A 19,042-nucleotide genomic window follows, 5' to 3' on the forward strand; every position below is an offset into this window, starting at 1 on the left:
CCCCAGGGACCACTCATGGGTGCCCGATACAAACTCAATAATAAATAATATCTTTGCACCATCTGTATGAGGTAGACTGGGCAGGAAGTGTGAATCAGGTGCCTAGTTTTGCACTTCAGTGGAAAAACGAGATATGATTTTGGGATACAACATCATTTCTTAGTTGTAGGTATTGGGAAAAAAAGTGTTAGGAATATTGAATTTGGTTTTTATGTCTTCGAATGAAGGAAAAGAAGCGTCTGTAGTGATATCATTAAGATAATAAACATTGTTCCTTTTCCGAAATTCAAAGGACAAAACTATACGACCTGGCGGAAAATCTGGGTTATTAAAAAGAGGAACAATTGGACTAGGAGTCGGGGCGAGATTAAACTTTGTGTTTGCTCTGTCCCAGATAGAAAGCGAATGCGATACAATTGGGTGATAAAGAGTGGACCGAGGACGTTTAGTGCGAGGGAGCCACAGGAGAGAAGAGGCGGAGGAAATACCTAAGCTTTCGGTTTCGATCGAGACCTAAACTCTGGAGGAGCCCGGGGAGTTCCATAAAATACATTGGGCAAGTTGCGCTGCCAAGAAATAGTGTTTAAAATTGGGGACTCCCAAACCGCCCTCCTGCGTCGACCTTTGTAGGACAAGGAGCCGAACTCTTGGACGTTTTCTACCCCGGCATTGTGAAGTGCAATGTTGCAAACATTTGAATACATAAGGGGGGATGCGTATGGGAAGGGCTTGAAAAAGATATAATAACCTGGGCAAAATGTTCATTTTAACTGAATTGATTCGTCCTATCCAGGAAATTAGGTTTTTACTCCAGGTTTCTGAATCAGATTTAATTTGGGATAGTAGTTTAGGATAGTTATCTTGGAAAAGCTGTCTATATTGTTTAGTTATGTAGATACCTAAATATTTTATCTTTTTTTGGTGCCATTTGAAGAGGAATTGTTGAGTGAGAGAAGATCTCATACTATCTGTAAGATAGAAATCAAGAGTTTCTGTTTTTTGTGGATTGATTTTGTATCCAGAGATGTAACTGTAGGTTTTGATGTCTGCGAGAAGTGGGGGAAGAGAAACAGCGGGATCTGAGAGAGTCAAAAGAACATCGTCAGCATATAATGATATTTTATGTTCGGATTTCACTGTTTTAACTCCGTGTATCGCCCCGTTAGATCGGATTTTTGCCGCTAATGGTTCTATTAACAGGGCAAAGATTAAAGGGGAAAGTGGGCATCCCTGCCGGGTCCCATTAGAAATTGAAAATGGGGAAGAGACGACTCCAATGGCCACTACCGTTGCTCTGGGAGACTAATATAAAGCTAACAGGCCATCTAGAAACTTACCAGCGAAACCCATTGACCAAAAAACTAAAGACATAGAGATCCAAGAGATGCGATCAAACGCTTTTTCGGCATCAAGTGCCATGATCAATGACGGTAATTTACCAGAGTGAATAGAATATATGAGGTCAATAGCCCGTCTGGTGTGAGACAACATTATTTCAATGAACTGGCAGGGTGGAAAATTCACACTAAAAGAGAAGTTTCTCATTTGAAGGTGGTGTATAACGCCTCTCCCAGGTAGAGGTGCTGGAAATTCAACCTTGTCCCTACACCTTTAATGGGACAATTCTAATAAATATTATTCTATAAATACAATGGGCACATTCCGCAAGAGTCAGGAACACTTTTGTGGGAAGACGTATTCATAGGCGAACTTTACCCAAGGTAATAAGGGGCACATTTATCAATGTTCGGCAAAAATGAAAAATAGTTATCAATCCTTATCGCATGGATAAGGATTGAACTATTTCTCAAATTTATTAAAAAACGGATCACAGAAACAGCAGTTCCGATAAACTGCTGTTTCTGTGATAAAAAAATCACACTTACCCCGTGTCTTCGGAACGCGCACAGATCTCCTCTTGGTACTCTTCATTTTTACTTTACACTGAAAGAACATCCCCGCTCTGTCTCTGCATATACACACACTATAGTTGCAGAGAGAGCGGTGAGTGACAGGGAGGGATTATGTGATCCCTCCACACATGCGCTGTCCGGCTCTGCTCTTCGGAGCAGAGCTGACAGCACTGAAATCCTTCAATGATGATAATGTACGCCAGATTGCGGTTGGGAGCAGTCACCATACTGTTGAATGGTGACTGCTCCCAAAAACGAAAAGGAATGCATAGCAGCAGATATCCACCATATCTGCTGCGATGCACCCTTCTTAAATATGCGGGACACACTCTGGGACCTGGATTTCACGGTAAGTGCACGATAGTGCACTATCACTATTTCTTAACTATACCCCAAAGAAACGTTGCACAGACAAAGGGTAACACAGACATTCCCGATCTCCCCTCAATCTCCTGATCAGTACAAGACATGAACGAGGCTGCAGGGAGCAGTATACTGTGAGGAAACATTAGACTGGAGGACGGGGAAGGATGTGGAGAGAAATAACGTTTAGCCAGTTAGACTTGGATGCGACATTCACTGTCCCCCCCAGGACATTTTCCACAGTATTCACAGATAGAGGAGCACCCCCTTTAATACTGGTGGACCCAGATACCAGGAAGTGGGGCAAAGAATTAGGTGGGGGGGATTCATTTTTTGCAGCCAACTTACTGCCTCCTGTAGAAACACCTTTATCTAGAGACGAGCACAACACGGACAATATTGTCACTTTTATTATCATGAACGCAGCTCAACGAACAAGAGACATTGTATATCTCCCATTCCTTTCTCGGCAATTATTTATCCCGTTAGTATTATTTGAATCAACTTTTTTGTTGCAGAAAGTTGACATTGTCTGTGCATTAGACATAAGACTGACAGAGAGAAAATTATTACTAATTGTTTTCCTATTTCTCTATGTGGTGGAAATTGATTTCCGATGCCATAACATAAAGTGTATCTACAAATCTACAAATGAAATACCGAGCACGGGGCAGCCAGATTTCTGAGATTAAACAAGGTGATCCCGATATCTTTACCCTGCTGGGAGCCACTGGACTAATGCCATCTGGACCAAGAGTTTCATTCATACTTACAACTGTTGGCATCCGAATACATTACCTTTGCAATATCAATAGAAGACGTAGCATAATCTGGTCTTTAATTACATTTAGTGATTTTGAAAACCATTAATTATATCACTAAGGGGTATTTTTCATCTCCTAAAAAGTCTGAAATCACTATGTATAAGGGCAGCACGGTGGCTCAGTGGTTAGCACTTCTGCCTCACAGCACTGGGGTCATGAGTTTGATTCCTGACCATGGCCTTATCTGTGTGTCCGTGTTTGCGGGGGTTTCTTCCGGGTGCTCCGGTTTCCTCCCACACTCCAAAAACATACTGGTAGGTTAATTGGCTGCTATTAAATTGAAATCACTATTTACAGGGGGAGTCTGAGAACACTATGTACGGGAGGAGTCTGAGATCACTATGTACGGGGGGGGGGGGAGTCTGAGATCACTATGTATGGGGGAGTGTGAGATCACTATGTATGGGGGGAGTCTGAGATCACTATGTATGGGGGGAGTCTGAGATCACTATGTATGGGGGAGTGTGAGATCACTATGTACGGGGGGGGGAGTCTGAGATCACTATGTACGGGGGGAGTCTGAGATCACTATGTACGGGGGGAGTCTGAGATCACTATGTACGGGGGGAGTCTGAGATCACTATGTACGGGGGGAGTCTGAGATCACTATGTATGGGGGGAGTCTGAGATCACTATGTACGGGGGGAGTCTGAGATCACTATGTATGGGGGGAGTCTGAGATCACTATGTACGGGGGGAGTCTGAGATCACTATGTACGGGGGGAGTCTGAGATCACTATGTACGGGGGGAGTCTGAGATCACTATGTATGGGGGGAGTCTGAGATCACTATGTACGGGGGGAGTCTGAGATCACTATGTACGGGGGGAGTGTGAGATCACTATGTACGGGGGGAGTCTGAGATCACTATGTACAGGGGGAGTCTGAGATCACTATGTACGGGGGGAGTCTGAGATCACTATGTACGGGGGGAGTCTGAGATCACTATGTACGGGGGAGTCTGAGATCACTATGTATGGGGGGAGTCTGAGATCACTATGTACTGGGGGAGTCTGAGATCACTATGTACGGGGCGAGTCTGAGATCACTATGTACGGGGGGAGTCTGAGATCACTATGTACGGGGGGAGTCTGAGATCACTATTTACGGGGGGAGTCTGAGATCACTATGTACGTGGGGGGAGTCTGAGATCACTATGTATGGGGGAGTGTGAGAACACTATGTATGGGGGAGTGTGAGATCACTATGTATGGGGGAGTCTGAGAACACTATGTATGGGGGAGTGTGAGATCACTATGTATGGGGGAGTCTGAGATCACTATGTACGGGGGGAGTCTGAGATCACTATGTATGGAGGTAGTGTGAGATCACTATGTACGGGGGGAGTCTGAGATCACTATGTATGGGGGAGTCTGAGATCACTATGTACGGGGGAGTCTGAGATCACTATGTATGGGGGAGTCTGAGATCACTATGTACGGGGGGGGGGTCTGAGATCACTATGTATGGGGGAGTCTGAGATCACTATGTATGGGGGGAGTGTGAGATCACTATGTACGGGGGGGGTCTGAGATCACTATGTACGGGGGGAGTCTGAGATCACTATGTACGGGGGGAGTCTGAGATCACTATGTATGGGGGGGGTCTGAGATCACTATGTACGGGGGGAGTCTGAGATCACTATGTACGGGGGGAGTCTGAGATCACTATGTACGGGGGGAGTCTGAGATCACTATGTACGGGGGGAGTCTGAGATCACTGTGTACGGGGAGAGTCTGAGATCACTATGTATGGGGGAGTGTGAGATCACTATGTATGGGGGGAGTGTGAGATCACTATGTACGGGGGGGTCTGAGATCACTATGTACGGGGGGAGTCTGAGATCACTATGTACGGGGGGAGTCTGAGATCACTATGTATGGGGGGGAGTCTGAGATCACTATGTACGGGGGGAGTCTGAGATCACTATGTACGGGGGGGTCTGAGATCACTATGTACGGGGAGAGTCTGAGATCACTATGTACGGGGGGAGTCTGAGATTACTATGTATGGGGGGAGTCTGAGATCACTATGTACGGGGGGAGTCTGAGATCACTATGTATGTACGGGGAGAGTCTGAGATCACTATGTATGGGGGAGTGTGAGATCACTATGTATGGGGGAGTGTGAGATCACTATGTATGGGAAAGTGTGAGATCACTATGTATGGGGGGAGTGTGAGATCACTATGTACGGGGGGGGTCTGAGATCACTATGTATGGGGGGAGTGTGAGATCACTATGTACGGGGGGAGTCTGAGATCACTATGTATGGGGGAGTCTGAGATCACTATGTACGGGGGGAGTCTGAGATCACTATGTACGGGGGGAGTCTGAGATCACTATGTATGGGGGGAGTCTGAGATCACTATGTATGGGGGAGTGTGAGATCACTATGTACGGGGGGAGTGTGAGATCACTATGTATGGGGAGAGTGTGAGATCACTATGTACGGGGGGGTCTGAGATCACTATGTACGGGGGGAGTCTGAGATCACTATGTACGGGGGAGTCTGAGATCACTATGTACGGGGGGAGTCTGAGATCACTATGTATGGGGGAGTCTGAGATCACTATGTATGGGGGAGTCTGAGATCACTATGTATGGGGGGAGTCTGAGATCACTATGTATGGGGGAGTCTGAGATCACTATGTACGGGGGGAGTCTGAGATCACTATGTACGGGGGGAGTCTGAGATCACTATGTACGTGGGGGGAGTCTGAGATCACTATGTATGGGGGGAGTCTGAGATCACTATGTACGGGGGGAGTGTGAGATCACTATGTACGGGGGGAGTCTGAGATCACTATGTACGGGGGGAGTCTGAGATCACTATGTACGGGGGGAGTCTGAGATTACTATGTATGGGGGAGTCTGAGATCACTATGTATGGGGGGAGTCTGAGATCACTATGTATGGGGGAGTCTGAGATCACTATGTATGGGGGAGTCTGAGATCACTATGTACGGGGGGAGTTTGAGATCACTATGTATGGGGGGAGTCTGAGATCACTATGTATGGGGGGAGTCTGAGATCACTATGTATGGGGGAGTCTGAGATCACTATGTACGGGGGGAGTCTGAGATCACTATGTACGGGGGGAGTCTGAGATCACTATGTACGTGGGGGGAGTCTGAGATCACTATGTATGGGGGGAGTCTGAGATCACTATGTACGGGGGGAGTGTGAGATCACTATGTACGGGGGGAGTCTGAGATCACTATGTACGGGGGGAGTCTGAGATCACTATGTACGGGGGGAGTCTGAGATCACTATGTATGGGGGAGTCTGAGATCACTATGTATGGGGGGAGTGTGAGATCACTATGTATGGGGGAGTCTGAGATCACTATGTATGGGGGAGTCTGAGATCACTATGTACGGGGGAAGTGTGAGATCACTATGTACGGGGGGAGTCTGAGATCACTATGTACGGGGGGAGTCTGAGATCACTATGTATGGGGGAGTCTGAGATCACTATGTATGGGGGGAGTCTGAGATCACTATGTATGGGGGAGTCTGAGATCACTATGTACTGGGGGAGTCTGAGATCACTATGTACGGGGAGAGTCTGAGATCACTATGTATGGGGGAGTGTGAGATCACTATGTATGGGGGAGTGTGAGATCACTATGTATGGGGGGAGTGTGAGATCACTATGTACGGGGGGGGTCTGAGATCACTATGTATGGGGGGAGTGTGAGATCACTATGTACGGGGGGAGTCTGAGATCACTATGTATGGGGGAGTCTGAGATCACTATGTACGGGGGGAGTCTGAGATCACTATCTATGGGGGAGTCTGAGATCACTATCTATGGGGGAGTCTGAGATCACTATGTATGGGGGAGTCTGAGATCACTATGTATGGGGGAGTCTGAGATCACTATGTATGTACAGGGAGAGTCTGAGATCACTATGTATGGGGGAGTGTGAGATCACTATGTATGGGGGAGTCTGAGATCACTAAGTATGTGGGGAGTCTGGGATCACTAAGTATGTGGGGAGTCTGAGATCACTATGTATGGGGGGAGTCTGAGATCACTATGTATGGGGGAGTCTGAGATCACTATGTATGGGGGAGTCTGAGATCACTATGTATGTACAGGGAGAGTCTGAGATCACTATGTATGTGGGGAGTCTGAGATCACTATGTATGGGGGGAGTGTGAGATCACTATGTATGGGGGAGTGTGAGATCACTATGTATGGGGGAGTCTGAGATCACTAAGTATGTGGGGAGTCTGAGATCACTATGTACGGGGGGAGTCTGAGATCACTATGTATGGGGGTAGTGTGAGATCACTATGTATGGGGGGAGTGTGAGATCACTATGTATGGGGGAGTATGAGATCACTATGTATGGGGGAGTCTGAGATCACTAAGTATGTGGGGAGTCTGAGATCACTATGTACGGGGGGAGTCTGAGATCACTATGTATGTACGGGGAGAGTCTGAGATCACTATGTATGGGGGAGTGTGAGATCACTATGTATGGGGGGAGTGTGAGATCACTATGTACGGGGGGGTCTGAGATCACTATGTATGGGGGGAGTGTGAGATCACTATGTATGGGGGGAGTCTGAGATCACTATGTATGGGGGAGTCTGAGATCACTATGTATGGGGGAGTCTGAGATCACTATGTACGGGGGGAGTCTGAGATCACTATGTACGGGGGGAGTCTGAGATCACTATGTACGGGGGGTGTGAGATCACTATGTATGGGGGGAGTGTGAGATCACTATGTATGGGGGGAGTCTGAGATCACTATGGGGGGGAGTCTGAGATCACTATGTATGGGGGGAGTGTGAGATCACTATGTACGGGAGGAGTGTGAGATCACTATATATGGGAGATCACTATGTACAAGTGGGGGGGGGTCTGAGATCACTATGTATGGGGGGAGTCTGAGATCACTATGGGGGGGAGTCTGAGATCACTATGTATGGGGGGAGTGTGAGATCACTATATACGGGGGGAGTGTGAGATCACTATGTACGGGAGGAGTGTGAGATCACTATATATGGGAGATCACTATGTACAAGTGGGGGGGGTCTGAGATCACTATGTACGGGGGTGGTGTGAGATCACTATGTACGGGAGGAGTGTGAGATCACTATATATGGGAGATCACTATGTACGGGGGTGGTGTGAGATCACTATGTACGGGAGATGACTATGTACAGGTGGGGGGTGGTGTGAGATCACTATGTACAGGTGGGGGGGTCTGAGATCACTATGTACGGGGGTAGTGTGAGATCACTATGTACGGGGGTAGTGTGAGATCACTATGTACAGGTGGGGGGGGTCTGAGATCACTATGTACGGGGGTGGTGTGAGATCACTATGTACAGGTGGGGGGGGGTCTGAGATCACTATGTACGGGGGTAGTGTGAGATCACTATGTACAGGTGGGGGGGGGGTCTGAGATCACTATGTACAGGTGGGGGGGTCTGAGATCACTATGTACAGGTGGGGGGGGTAGTGTGAGATCACTATGTACAGGTGGGGGGGATCTGAGATCACTATGTACAGGTGGGGGGGTAGTGTGAGATCACTATGTACGGGGGTAGTCTGAGATCACTATGTACGGGGGTAGTGTGAGATCACTATGTACAGGTGGGGGGGGTCTGAGATCACTATGTATGGGGGGAGTGTGAGATCACTATGTACAGGTGGGGGGGGGTCTGAGATCACTATGTACGGGGGTGGTGTGAGATCACTATGTATGGGGGAGTGTGAGATCACTATGTACGGGGGTGGTGTGAGATCACTATGTACAGTTGGGGGGGTCTGAGATCACTATGTACGGGGGTGGTGTGAGATCACTATGTACGGGGGTAGTGTGAGATCACTATGTACGGGGGGAGTGTGAGATCACTATGTATGGGGGGAGTGTGAGATCACTATGTACAGGTGGGGGGGGGGGTATGAGATCACTATGTACAGGGGTACTCCTGTTTGGGATTGGTGACAGGTTACCTGTGGAAGAGGTGGTGATGATGGACATGGCTGGTTAGAAAGATATTACAAGTCATTCTGGCATCTGGGACATGGAGGATATACAGGGCCGGATTAAGGGAATGGAGGCCCCTGGGCTAAGGGGGCCTCCATTCCCCCGTGAGGGCCCCCCGTGATCTGAGCCGCCCCTCCCCGGTGAGCCGAGCCGCCACCAAGGCACTTACCTCCTCCTCCTGGCATTGCAGTCCTTCCCCAGCGCGCTGTACGCTCTTTACCTAGGAGATCTCGTGACAGTGAGACTCACGAGATCTCCTCAGTAAGGAGACTACAGCACGCCAAGGAAGGACCGCAGTGAAGGTGATCAGCAGCATTGATCGCGCCGGGGGCATCCCCGACCGATCAATAATGCTGCTGAGCACTTTCAAGGGCCCCCTGGATGCCCGAGGCCCCTGGGCTGTAGCCCAGTTAGCCCTAGGGTTAATCCGGGCCTGAGGATATACAGAGTAACTTACACTGGTCTCATGGGTCCGATGTTGCTCGGTAACCAACGTCTCAATCTTTTGTCATTAAACAAAAAACAAATGAACACAATAAAAGCATCAGGACCGAAGTCACCTATTGTATCAATGTGCAGATATAAAGGACAGGAGACAGCGCTGTGTAATACCTGAGACTAAGGGCCGGATTCACGTCTAGGGGAAGACGTCTGGGTGTAATACCTCTCACATAAGTGGGGACCTTTTACTAACATTTTAAAGCTTTATTTGATCTTAAGGGACCTAGTTAAAAAAGGAGGAAAAGATTGTTCTCTGACAAAAACGTCAGATTTCACCGAAATTAGGGCTTCTCCCTATTTAGCAAAGATCTGGTCTGGTGGAAACTATCGCTGGGTTTAAACGTATGAAGATTTTTTTTTTTCTGAAAGTGGAAACAGAAGCCTATTCATGCGTGCGCTTATACTCCCACACTGACTTGGCGCAATGCTGAGTTCAGCATCATGGCTGCCAGGGGCTGAGCATCACTCAGCTGACCGGAGAAAATGTATTGTTACATAGAGACTCGAGAAACGTTTTCCATCGCTCAGATCAGCTGTGATGAGAATGTGACAGTTCCTACAGTTTTAAAGATACTGTACTGAACTGTGTCGTGATCGCCCCTCATCAGCCTTTTCACCTGTGGGCTCAGCTCAATACACGGGTGCAAGTACTGCAAATAGACAGCACGACAGATGCATGACACATGCTTACATGGGATAGATAAAGATAGCTAAAATCTGATTGGTTGCTCTGGGCCACATCTCCACTGTTCCTTTTTATAAGCTTTAGTAAATCTTCCCCTAAATCAGGCCCTTGCTGTGTGCACGTGTTACAATGTGTCACTGCTACAACGCTCTGTCACTGGGGAAGCTGAGCTGGGATCAGTATGCAGTGGACGAGCCTGTCTGGGGTGTGGTCCCTGCTCTCTAATGACACAAGCAGCTGACGACGGATGGATATAACACAGCGGGCTGTCTATTTATATGGAGAGGCTCCAGTCACACTGTCTGACATTCCAGTAATCTGCTACGTAACAAATGCACAGTTTGACAATGGAGGAGGATATTTACTGTATATACTATATATCTGTCTACAGACACAGCCAGAAAGGTTCTATATTATACATTTATTCATATCTGCATTGTTTACCCATCTGCACTACCAGTCTGGCACAAACATTAGGGTAACAATGTATCTTTCCATGTCACTGTAATACTGAGCTAACTAGTAGACCTGACTCATACAAAGTGTTCATACTTAACATCTCGTCTATATACAACGGAGGCAGCAATTTTATTGGCTGTCCTAATATTTAGTTTACCTAGATAGTGTGACAACAACGAGGCACGAGGCACAATGTGTCTCATCCCTCGGTAATGTCACATCTTCCTAGTAAAGTGATAGGCTGCGTTCCGATGAGTATTGGGCCCCCAGAAAATATGTCTGCCTCCTCTGTGTGCAGAGCGGGTCCACTCAATCTATGGAGTCTATTTAAGCCAGTGTTGGCTAACCTGTGACACTCCAGGTGTTTGTGAAACTACAAGTCCCAGCATGCTTTGCCAATATATAGCAGCTTATTGCTGGAAGGGTATGCTGGGACTTGTAGTTTCACAACACCTGGAGTGTCACAGGTTAGCCAACACTGATTTAAGCCCTGAATCTGGTGAAGAATGGGTGTTTACTAAACCCCAAAGCCGGAAATAGCTACTGTCAGGAATCACCGGAGATTGCTATTGGCGGCCGACTACTGCAATAGCTTATTTAAGAAGGATCACAGCAATTGCAGCAACGATAGAGGGAACAAAATGCTTTATTTAATTAAATAAATCCTTTTATTCCATTTAAAATTATTTTAAAATTGTTAACTTTTTTCTATTTTTTTAACAATTTTTTTTTTTTTTTTAATCTGCACCTGGAAGCCGGATCACAGAGGCACAGAAGGGACCCTGACTGGCCAGCAAAGGGGTGAGTCTCTGCCAGCCTGTGTCCACGGGGAGCTGAGTATTGTACAGCTGCTCCTGCGACCTTTCAAAGATAATTAGCAGTGACAGCAGGTTTTCTATCACTGCAAGATGCGGCCAAAGAAAATATCTTCTATCACTGCTATTCTATCGCTGCTAATACATCCTATTTCTGTCTTTTAAATGGTTGCCATCACCTTGGTCAATACTGACGAGTTCATGGCTGTATACTGAGTTGTAACATCTTTTGACACTTTACACAGCACCATTTAATAATTATTATTGTTATTATTATTATTATTATTATTATTATTAATAACCTTTATTTACAGGGCGCCACATGAGGTCCGCAGCGCCGTTCAGAGGGCAAACAACAGTACAGGGTATAACAGTACAATACAGTAAACAAATAACACTACAACTCTCAACACAGCTACTGATATCCTGGATGGGTAACGGGTACAAGGGGTATATTCAGCGCAGGATAAAACCTGTGCCCATTAGTGTGGGCGCAACTAACAGGTTTAAAGCCACTGAAAGAGATACAAGAACAATGGGGGAGTGGTGTCAATGGCCAGAGAGCCCGAGGAGGAGGAGAGCGGTGTAACTGGTGAGTAAAAGTTATAGGTAATGAGAACAGGAAGGAAGAGGGCCCTGCTCACAAGAGCTTACAATCTAAAGGGAAAGGGGCACACTAACGGTTCACATATTAAATAACCTCTATAATGGGCTGTATTAGGAATATAGGCGCAAATGTGTAATAGTCTATAGCCAGCAATCAGCTGTAATCAAACTAAGTTACACAATGAAAGGACTGACTGTATGAGATGGGTTACAGGTGGATCGGGAGTGTGGGATATCACATTTTTACGGATAATTATTTAATAATTGGCTAATGACTTATTTTAACAGACATTTACTGACAGCTTTTTGGATTAGTCAGATTGCGTCTAAATTAGGGCAACCTCCTGGCAGACAAACCTCTACTGGGCACTAAAGCGATACCCGCCTCAGGGGGTGCTGCATTCATAGAGCGATCAATAACCATTTTCAATATACAATCAGGACCTGATTCATTAAGGAACGCAACCGGAACGCAAATTTAGTTTAAAAATGCACGCAATTTGAACGCACGTAGACCCATATTCAAGTACGAGGGTATGAAGATATGTTCCCTGTTGAATGCGAGTATAAGTAAGTTCTGTATATTAGGATATTCTTAATGCATACTGTATATACAATGCATTTTTACACATAGGCAAACCGAGGGGGGGGGGGGGGTTCCTAGTGCCTGGAAACCCCTCTCCATGTCTGGGGCACTGTATAATTGAGGTGGCTGGACCCTGCTCCCGCTTCACACAGCTCTGCTTGAAAAGGGAGAACTGCGTGCACCTAACAGTAGTGCACGCAGCATTGCCCATGTATATTATGGGTATAGGAAGAGTTGGAGAGCAGCCAAGCACTGTCTACAATTATAGCCACGCCCCCATGCATGATTGCTCACGCCCACTGGCGGCGTGGTGTGGAAACCCCCCCTCTACAAATCCTGAGTTGGCTACTGTTAAAGTTGCATTTTTGCAACTGTAACAGTCCGTTGCATGTCCATGCATGCACGTCCGTCATCGCTATCACTCGGCACTGGCACCCGCCCTGTAACTGGTTCAAGTCATGTGGCTGAAAATCTTATACCTGTGAGATGCCCAGAGCATGGTTCGGGTGCCCTTCCTCTACATTCATTGGCCTACATTAGTCCTCCCCTTCCCACCCTTCAAAACGTAGGTAATCGGAATTGACCATTCGCATACTAACAAGAATACGCAAGATACGGCACGCAAATGGACTTACGATCCTTAACGAATCAATCAATGTATAACGAACACCAACATATAATAACATATAGTGAATAGCAACATCAGCGATGATAGACAAGTGAGATAAATGAGTTACTATGTAAATATTTTTAAATATTAACATAACGATCTTATTTTTTGGCCAAAACTTTGACCTGTCCATTCTGGTTCCAAACGTCAACTGACTTATTTATGAAACAGCAGCGGTAAGAATGATTTTCTTTTTAAAATCTTCTTAATTTTAACCTGTAAGAGTTAAATTAAAAAGATAAAAAGTATAGTAAAAGTGTATTTAAAAATATTTAACCATAGAAAAAAATGTTTTATTCAAAGAATAAAGAAAAGTTTTTCAAGGAGCTGTTCGGAGCAGCTCACGCTGAATTGAATCTCCACCAGTGGGTGGTATTTGTGAGAGCATTTTTATGTGTGAATTGTGACTCTGTCCTTTGTCTTATGGAAGGGGCTGGGCCAGTCACCAAATTTGTATAATACGGCCTGTTTATTTATGCAGGTCCTGTCAGCAGTGGTTCCCGGCAGATGGTCCAGGCACTGGTTTCATCAGACAATAAATATTTAGGTTACAACACCGATTCTGATTCCTTAAGAGAGTGACAATATTGTTAAACGAAACAGATATAAACAAGACAAAACTAAACGAAAATATAAGTGCAGAGCATAATATAAAATAATAGATAGAATTCATCAGATATTACAAACAATGCAGCTTACAGGGCACCTAGGTCTTCTACGGTTTCTTTGCTGGACTTTGGGAATCCAGATACTAAGCAGAAAAATACAAAGAAAGAAGTTCACCTCCGATGATGCAGATAACTTATCAGACAAATGAGGAGTGAAAAATATTTCTATTTCTAGAAAGCCTGAAATATCAATAAGCTGACTTATCTGCTCCATCAGATGCACACTGCGTTCCTGTTGTATTATTAAAATCCACATAATAGATAAGTAAAAGAAAGCCATACTCATGTGACTACTCACCATCTCCTTTTACTCTGGTGTCTCTTTGGAGGAAGCTATGTCCAGAGGCTCCAGAATCCAGAACATTGCACATGAAGGTTGGATCAACACCAAAATCAGTAGTTCCAAAGGCTTGGCTGGTGCTTGGTGTTGGATTTAGATTTGTGGTCTTAGTTTCCACGCTATCACTTGTGCAGCCCTCACAAGTACGACTCATACAATGCAAGAAGGACATGGGTGGAAGGCTGTGACTCCGAAATTCTCCACGTTCAGAAGATCGGTTGCCATCATGATGGTACTCCTCCTCCAGAGAAGAGTCCCCGCTGGATCTTAATGGAGGGCTGGATCCAGTCTTCTTTCTGCTCTTAGCTAATTCCATAAACGACGTGACTCTCTTAGGAGATGATCCCTGTGTATGAGCAGCCTGACCCTCGCTTAATTTGACTGGACAACTCATCATACGTTCCAATGACCCTAGTCGATTTGAAGGGGTCTTGTCCAAGCTACGATCATAACTTCGGGATCGTTGTCTACCTGTATTAAAATTTGGTGGTGACACATTAACATAGACTTGCCCTTCGATTGTGTCTGACTTTGATCTTTCTATTTGAGGTTTAGGATCGCTTCTGTCCGGACTGGTTTGTGGCTGCTGGAAAAGAAAATACTCTGTTGGCTGCACAGGGCTTCCTTTGGTTTGGTCATCTGAGCAGCTAGTTATAGAGGAACCTGCAGGGCTGGGAGAAGACTGAGATGACAAGTCACATGTGACTAATTTATAGTAATTTTGGGTGGCCACCACAAGCCTGGCCTGGCTCTGAAAACAGGATGTCAGGTCTGAGTTCTCTCCGTTGCATGGCACTGAGTCGCAGTTAAGATGGTATGAATTACAGTTGGCATCCAGCACAGGTGACGAGGAGTGGTGGAGACACCCACATGGTTTTCCAGAGGCTTCTTGAACGTGTGAGTCATAAGACATCTTGGATTCTGTTGGTGAGCTCTGCAGGTCCAGATAAAAAGCTCCTGTGTCCGGGTGGCTGCAAAATGAAGAGTCACATGAGAGGCTCCCAGAATTCAGATTGGACCTAGGGTGTCCATTCATCTTGTTATACAAGGTACTGAAATTAACCAGAATGCCATCCGAGCTGTTGCAGGAGGAGTCACTCACATAACTCACCTGCTGGTCCATCTCTGATTGGCTGGAGGCACTGTAGCATCTGCAGTGTCGCAGCGGCTCAGAACCATTACAGGTGCACTCTCTGCTCTGGAGAAAATCCTGGTTTCCCAAGTCTGTACTCTGATTCCAATCTAGAGAGAAGTTAGGACCACCATGATGATGCCAAGCCTGGTCCTCAATAATTGTTGACGATGGACCTGGGTTGCCATTGCTACCCTTCTGCAAGTCATCAGGTGAAGTCTTCTCTTCTTGTCCATCAACAAGTCCTGACATGTTGGCCAATATCCATGGTTTTACGATTGGTGGGTTATCATGGAGGTGGAATGGTGGCAAGGATAAATCCTGAAACTGAAATCCTGATTTTGGTCCACCTAATGTGCTATGCAGATGGAATGACTTCTCCCTGTCACTGCCACTCGATGTGTTACTTTCATCTTCACCGTTCAGGAGGAATGGGTTATGGCGCTTCCTAGTGATGGACCCCTGCCAATCCTCCTCCTTCTTGACAACTCTCTCTTTCACCATTGGTTCAGAAGCTTGGATTAAACTGCTGTACACCAATGAATCAGCCTGTGATAGGTCCCTTTCTGGGAGAGAGGTGGTCCTGGTAATCCCAAGGTCATTCTTGCTGTACGAGTGTGGTCTACTGGTAGTTGGACAGTACTGTCTATCTGGCACCTGGCAATGCACCAGTGGGATGTGATGCACAATCAGGGTTTCTCCAGCTAGCTTAGGTGGGCTATCCATAATGAGGCTGGTCACCTTTTAGGGCATTGGGTGTGATTACCAAGTGAAGGTAGGAGAAAGGTGGTACATAGTAAACGTGAAGATACCTAAAGGAGAAAAGGGGAGAGGGTAAATTAATCATCTACATCTCAAAAAGTCCTACCACCAAGATGGGATACACTAACCGTTCACTTCTATTCTTATTGGTATTATCTAATGTGAGAATTTAAAGTTCAAAATTCCAAAGTAAATTTAGTGTTTTGATCATGAAAAAATAAAAATTATAGACACATACTTCAAACCAGTAATATTTAATATCTGAAATAGCTCATTGGTAGGATAGGACATAACATCAATACACAAATAAATGCTCACAAACTTTCCCGTCTTGCAGTTTACACTCTGTACACCCGAAAGGCTTGCAGACAGCCTGAAAACTATACGATTGCGGCAAAGCGCACACTTCACATTGACAGAGAACCAGGCGGATGAGTGGACAAGACTGTGGTCATTTGTTTAACCCCTTCATGACATTTTACGCACCTCGATAATTTGGGATGTAGTCAATTTGTTGAAGCACTGCAGCAGCTTGGGGTCCCTCTAGTATAATGACAACCAACTCCAGGCTGAATAGCACGGGGCTGGATTCCCTAGGGAGATGGGGTCATTTTTATGTTTCGGTAATTGTGTGCGGCCCGCATTGTTCTTAAGCACAACGCGGGGAATTGAATCTCCCCATAGGGGGTTATTGTTAAGTTGGATTCAAATTGTGCTTTGGATGTATAATACAGTTTTGTACTTCTGAGCAAGTGCACAAAGCATTAGTTCTGAAACTGGTGCACATGTTGAGAATTTTAAAAAAAAGCAGCTTATGCGCTGAACAGGCAATTTGTATCCAACACAACATGACCTCCGTAGTGTTCCTCTCTGACATCCGGATCTAGTCGTGCATCAGAACTTCTCCTCGATAGTGAATTAGACTGACCTATCGGAAGCATGTATCATTACAGATAATAACAACTCTGAGTGTAGGCTGAGTTTATTGGTAGAAAATATATAGTGACATTTACCACCACTCATCTTAGTGTTGTAATTAACTGATGGTAACGACTCCAGACTCTGTATGGACAGTTTAAGTCACAGAGGGACATTAACAAGCAGAGGTACATAACAAGTGAGGTCCTAGAATCTGTTTTTGGGGTCCCATAGTTGTCCATATACTACATTCTATAGGAAACTGACGCTTTTGGGACCCCAGAACAATGGCACAATCACACTTGGGGTCACAGAATAACGGCACAATCACACTTGGGGTCACAGAATAACGGCACAATCACACTTGGGTCACAGAATAACGGCACAATCACACTTGGGGTCACAGAATAATGGCTCAATGACACTTGGGGGTCACAGAATAATGGCACAATCACACTTGGGGTCACAGAATAACGGCACAATCACACTTGGGGTCACAGAATAATGGCACAATCACACTTGGAGTCACAGAATAATGGCACAATCACACTTGGGGTCACAGAATAATGGCACAATCACACTTGGGGTCACAGAATAATGGCTCAATGACACTTGGAGTCACAGAATAATGGCTCAATGACACTTGGGGGTCACAGAATAATGGCACAATCACACTTGGGGGTCACAGAATAATGGCACAATCACACTTGGGGTTATAGAATAATGGCTCAATGACACTGGGGGTCACAGGATAATGGCTCAATGACACTGGGGGTCACAGAATAATGGCTCAATGACACTGGGGGTCACAGAATAATGGCACAATCACACTTGGGGTTATAGAATAATGGCTCAATGACACTGGGGTTCACAGGATAATGGCTCAATGACACTGGGGGTCACAGAATAATGGCTCAATGACACTGGGGGTCACAGAATAATGGCACAATCTCACTTGGGGTCACAGAATAATGGCACAATCACACTTGGAGTCACAGGATAATGGCACAATCACATTTAGGGTCACTTAAAAATAAACTCTGTTCTGTTGTACAGAATATGTTCATGCACATTTGCGTTCAATGTACATTTCTGTTGCATTGTGAGGTTTTTGGGGAGCTGCTTGTTCTATTTTAGTACAATCAAAGCACTTGAAAAAGACCATTGATGTCTATAGGGGTCACTGTGTACATACCCCCTAGGGGTTAACACAAGCGACTTCACCAGCATTGTGCTGTATTTTTCCCATTACTATTTATGTCCCATTAATTTCAGTGGAGTTGTGTGCTACACATAGGAGCCTGATTTATCTTTATTGTGAACACAACGTTCGTTTTAAATAAACGCATATAACTTGTACGTATTCAAATCCAAGCGAATCTTAAGATACTTTTCCAATGTTTTTTGGCATAAAATAACCAAATTTAGTGCTCCACCTGTTTCTTGGATAAGTAATGTAATTGTAAATCTAATAAATAATCGAAAAAACAGTTTAATTCCTGGTAGGTAGGCCTTCATTAATTCTACACACAAACCAGGTTGTCTTCCTCTCCATCTATGCATATTGGCAATGCAGCCATCATCTTTGGGTGTATATTACACCCTACACTTATAGTTAAATATCTAAAGAAATGGACCAAGGCAGTTTGGTTTCTGTCTCTATAGCCCCCCCGCCCTCCACTTGTGGTTGAATAGAAAAGAAGCAGCCTGCATAGACTGGGCAATATAAAAATAAATGGACCAAGGTAGTTTGGTGGCTATCTATGCCCACCCCCTCCGCCCTCCAC

General features: G+C 45.5%; 1 protein-coding gene and 1 long non-coding RNA gene across 7 annotated transcripts in view; both read right to left on the reverse strand.

Annotated features, from left to right (window-relative positions):
- RUSC2 (RUN and SH3 domain containing 2) overlaps positions 1-19,042 on the reverse strand; it is a 64,672-nt gene that overhangs the window by 22,421 nt on the left and 23,209 nt on the right. For all 6 annotated transcript variants that reach the window (XM_075186618.1, XM_075186612.1, XM_075186635.1 and 3 more), the window contains one exon: positions 14,402-16,387. In XM_075186618.1, the coding sequence (XP_075042719.1) occupies positions 14,402-16,301 (1,900 nt within the window). In that variant the 5' untranslated portion in view covers positions 16,302-16,387. The remainder of the gene's footprint in view (positions 1-14,401; positions 16,388-19,042) is intronic.
- Positions 17,655-18,043, reverse strand: LOC142110070 (uncharacterized). The gene is made up of 3 exons (XR_012680479.1): positions 18,023-18,043; positions 17,866-17,961; positions 17,655-17,711 (listed from the first exon to the last, which is right to left on the reverse strand). It is a non-coding gene; the product is annotated as an uncharacterized LOC142110070 (long non-coding RNA).

Source organism: Mixophyes fleayi, chromosome 1, assembly GCF_038048845.1.
Source record: "Mixophyes fleayi isolate aMixFle1 chromosome 1, aMixFle1.hap1, whole genome shotgun sequence".
NCBI classification, from domain to species: Eukaryota; Metazoa; Chordata; class Amphibia; order Anura; family Limnodynastidae; genus Mixophyes; species Mixophyes fleayi.